Raw genomic sequence first — 4,631 nt, 5'->3', positions numbered from 1 at the left:
AAATTTTCCAACCCTGAGATCAAGAGCTTCCATTGTTTCCTACAACACCAGAGAAGTTAATATCTGAATTTTGGTAACCGTGAAAAAATAAATCTGTAATGCTCAGAAACAAATTTTAATATAGATCTATATCCTAACAGTAATGTGTATCTAGGCGCCATGGTGGTCTTGTATTAACAATAGTGTCTGAAAGTAAAAACATACATACGAAATTAGAGGCATGGTCCGCACACCAAAAATTGAATGCAATATTTACCAGCAGGAATTGGAGGATAACAACTGTAATCCAACTAAAAAGGGCAAGTCAAATTCGCTGTAATACGTACGGTGAAATATGAGGAAATGAGTATTCCCTTCATCGCAAATAGAAAAACCTCAAGGAATCAACAAATTAACTCATTCATAAGGCTTTGAATCCACTTTGGTCAACTTGGACAGAAGCAGACGAGGGTTGGAGGAAGAACGATCTAGGAAAGGATTCTAGCCAGCCAGTTAAAGTCCCCTCCCCTAAGATTAAACAATACATAGTGACAAGTCGCGGTAAGCATTGAGAAAAACCTGTCTAAAAAAGAAAGCTCAGCCCCCATCCCAGTTGGCGTTGCATAAACATTGGCAAGAGTCACCCCTTTTTTTACATCAAAAAATGTGTCCCATGAACAGCTATAAAGACCTGCCAGCAGTAATCAGAGATTGTCCTTAACATGGAGCAAAAGGAATAGCTGTATGTGAAACGAATAGCAACCCCCCCTAGATTTACTGAAAAATGAATGAATTGGTAATATTATTCCCCGAACCCCAAGCTCTTCTTCCAGTCGTACAATAAATCTAAATCCTTTTTAAAATGGGTTTCCTGGCAGTAGTATCATTAATATGAGGCATGGAGTGGCGTAAATAGTGCAACACCTTTAACTTGCGCCTTGATTGGATTATTGAGGCTCTAACATTCCAAACCTCACAAATCCTAAATCCACCCAACACTGGATAATTGTACTCCTAAACCCTGGGTCATTTGAAAGACAAAGAATGTCAGTATGTATATGAACAACAAAAAGATAAGATAAGAGAGGAGGAAAAAAGGCGATAAATCCACTCCATACATATTAAATAGGGCCATAGGTGCCAAACCCACATTACCGGAAAAACCTACACAACTAACAACCCCGCACCATTTGAACAAACACCCACTTCCTCGCTAAACGCGTAGCAGAAGCATCCAGACCCAATGATCGTGCGTACCTCGACCCCAGACCGTTGAAAAAAAACTGTCGTTACCAAGCCAGCTTAACAGTAACTGCCCTAAACCCTCAGGGGAGTGGAATATGGGCTTGTCCCCAAATAAAAAATAGATAAATAAGAAAGTAATATCAGATAAAAAAAAGCGGTTTCAAAAGCACTACATTCTCCAGGTCAGAAAACCGTCCTCATCAAGCAGAAGAACTGACTGAAAGAAAAAATAAAAATAGCACCAATATGCTCGGAGGTGAAGCAATAAAACATTATAGTCAAGTAACAGTCAATACTGTGAATTTAAAAGTCTATAACCAAAAAAGCGAGCAGCATACCACGGGTGTACCTGCCTAAGATATGCAGCCTAACTGCCGCAGAAAATCAACCCAAAACCAACGGAGCGGTCGAGCGCACGTGGATTCCAGAGTTAGTCACTCTCCGGGGCCGGATTCTTCTTAAGTCTCTTGTTGACGAAGTCCAGGGCCTGGTCCGGGTCTTCAAATCTGTGGGTCTGGCCGCTAGACATGGTGATGTGTAGAGTAGCCGGGTACCGGAGGCCGAATTTAACGTTAGCACAGGCATGGAGCTCCCTCTTCACCTGGACGAAAGCCGCCCTCAGCTTGGCCACAGTCGGTGTGAAGTCCGGGAAGATGTACACCCTCTTCCCGTTGTGTAACAGAGGGGAGCTCTGTCCCGCGCGGCGGAGAATAGCATTCCTCACTTGAAATTGTGTCACCCCCCGATGACCATCGGGCGTGGTGGTTCTCCCTCCTTTGGTTTAGCCCGCAATGTGCAGTGGGCCCTGTCGATCCCGGGCATCTCGTTGAGTCCCAGCAAATCCATTAAAAGTTTGGCAATAAACTCTGTAGGTTGGGGACCCTCGGATCCCTCGGGCAGACCCACAAGTCGAATATTATATAATTGTATGTTATTAATGAGCCCCAGCAGGCAGCAGCCCCCCGTCCCTGCACTAATGCCCCCCTTGGTTTTAAGAGTCCTCTTTGTCCCACTGGAGAAGTTCTAGTCCAACGTTTGGTCCTGCTCTGAGACTCGAGCAGCTGGTTTCAGTCTTGACTATCGAACCTCACACAGCTCATTATTAACTTATTAGACTTATTCAGCCTTAAGATCAAATCTATGAGATAAAAAGTCGGCTGAGAGTTTAAATTAAAATTTCTCTTTAATCAACGGTGAAATTAGTCGCCAGAAACATCCCTACTTTTTATCAAACAGGATGAAGTGTGTTTGTATTTGTGTGATTAAGTTTAAATAAACAATGTGATGAATGTGGTTCTTAACACAGTGATTTATCTCTGACAGAGAAAATATGATTTAATTGTCATAAAACAAGATATTCTGCCTGTACCGTCTGTTTCTCAGTGTTTTATCTCGCAGTTGTTGGTCAGCTGGTCTGTTTGTGAGTTTGTGATCTGGTTTCTCTCTTTCTGCAGGTCTGACGTGTACCGAGCAGAACTTCATCACTAAAGCCGGCAGTCAGCTTCCTGCGGCGGAGCACGGCATCATCATCGTAGCTCCGGACACCAGCCCACGTAGGGGGAGACACACAGTCAAACAAACACACCTTCATCAGAGGCCAGATTATTTATTAGCTGTAATATAATTATCCCAATAATTCATAATAACATAAACTTCCTATTATCTGCCTTGTTAATTATCGTGCATCCATATTTTTAGGGTCATTTTCGAGCTCTGAAGGGGCCGAAACAACAAGACATCCTTCATTTCTAGCGCTGCTAAAAAATAGTGCAGCAAGAAACTGAAAGTGAGGAAATTTGGGAGGAACTGAAAATTTCCCTGAAACAACCTTTTGTTTAAATATGTTTGTAATTTTTCTCAAATTAAAAACCTTCCATGATTTACACTTTATTAAAAAAGCAATAAGGAACAATGAGTAAAATATTGTGATATTAATAATATAATTAGTAAGTCTGTCAAGTTTTTTGAGCTCCCGATCTGATCTGAGTCGTTTAATATTGATTATCTGCCGATACTGAGTCATGATCCAATACTTTTTTAGATAATACACTTCAAGTACATTAAAGTTATTAAAATCCATCCAGTGTATGTGGTTGACAATTGAATAACTCTGCATGCAAAACAGTAAAATCAATAAAAATTCAAATTCGTATCTATTCACATCTAGTCGTGTTTGGTGGGAACTCAGCATTAGATGAGAACCTAGATAGATAGTATAATGCAATTCTGTGATGAGTCTGGATCCATGAAAATAATCTCAGATTTTAGTTGAAATTAAATGTCATCCAATTATTGATCTCTGCAACGCACAAGTGGCGGTCGTTTAATTTATTGAGATATAATTGTGTGTCCTTGGCATAGAAGTGGTAACTGATATTGTGTTTATTAATAATATGTGAGCAAGCACTTCAGTGGGAACAGTAAAGGTCCCAGGACAGAACCCTGTGGAACTCCATTTTTGAAAGGATCATTCTGTAAAGTTGTCTCTCTAGAGGTGACTGATGTTTCCCATCATGCATCAGGTGGTTGTAACATCGAGGGGGAGGATGAGAACTGGGATTTCGGCACTGGAGCTGGTTTCTATGTCGACTCCACAGAGGACCCCTGGAAGACCAACTACCGCATGTACTCCTACGTCACCGCGGAGGTGGGTTGGATTTAAGTCACCTGCTCACCTGAAAAACTCAACTTTTCTATTTCAGCTCATGAGTGTTCTGGATGATCCTTCTCTCTTTCAGCTCCCCAAACTGATCAATGCTAACTTCCCCACCAACCCAGACAGGATATCCATTAGCGGTCACTCTATGGGCGGCCACGGGGCGCTAATCTGTGCCCTGAAGAACCCTGGGAAATACAAGGTACTGCTTATCACTCGGCAAGATGCTGAAAGAAGAACTGAAGTGGTGCAGAACTTTAAATGTTCTATGTATGAAATTAACTGCCACTATATGTCGCACCATCACTACGGCCCACCAGACTCCATTCATTCTACCTCACAAACAATAAAACACTTAAAAGTGGACAGAAATGAAATAAAACTGTATTTGTCTTTATTAGTCTTTCCAGCAATCACCAACTATGGGTTGATCAAAATAAATCTTAATTCACAGAGTTGGATGAGAAAATATTAGCAAAACAGGCTTCTATGCCTGCCACGTAATGTTAGCTAATCCTTGGGGATTAGGATTCTTAGTGTCAGCATTATGGAAAGGATCCTTACAGAGATAGACCTTTAGTTTAACCACAAACAGCTGTAATATCACTATTAGTGATCGACCGATACATCGGCCGGCCGATTTAATCGGCCGATTTTTGCGTTTTTTACGTGTATCGGCATCGGCCGATGCGGGCTGCTGCGTTCGCCGATCCGGCATTATTTACAGACAGGCGTCCGCAGGCAGCTCCGT

The 4,631-nt window shown here is 41.8% G+C and overlaps 1 protein-coding gene across 1 annotated transcript in view; it reads left to right on the top strand.

Annotated features, from left to right (window-relative positions):
- The window catches only part of esd (esterase D/formylglutathione hydrolase), a gene marked incomplete in the record, with an annotated part of 8,268 nt that overhangs the window by 2,370 nt on the left and 1,267 nt on the right, over positions 1–4,631 (top strand). Inside the window, 3 exon segments of the mRNA XM_035677214.1 lie at positions 2,679–2,777; positions 3,747–3,871; positions 3,963–4,082. Coding sequence (XP_035533107.1) covers positions 2,679–2,777; positions 3,747–3,871; positions 3,963–4,082 — 344 coding nt within the window.

This window comes from Morone saxatilis, unplaced genomic scaffold (genome assembly GCF_004916995.1).
Source record: "Morone saxatilis isolate NCDOM2014 unplaced genomic scaffold, NCSU_SB_2.0 Contig5, whole genome shotgun sequence".
NCBI lineage: Eukaryota > Metazoa > Chordata > Actinopteri > Moronidae > Morone > Morone saxatilis.
Note: the sequence above shows the minus strand (reverse complement) of the source record. Positions and strands in the feature narration are given on the sequence as shown.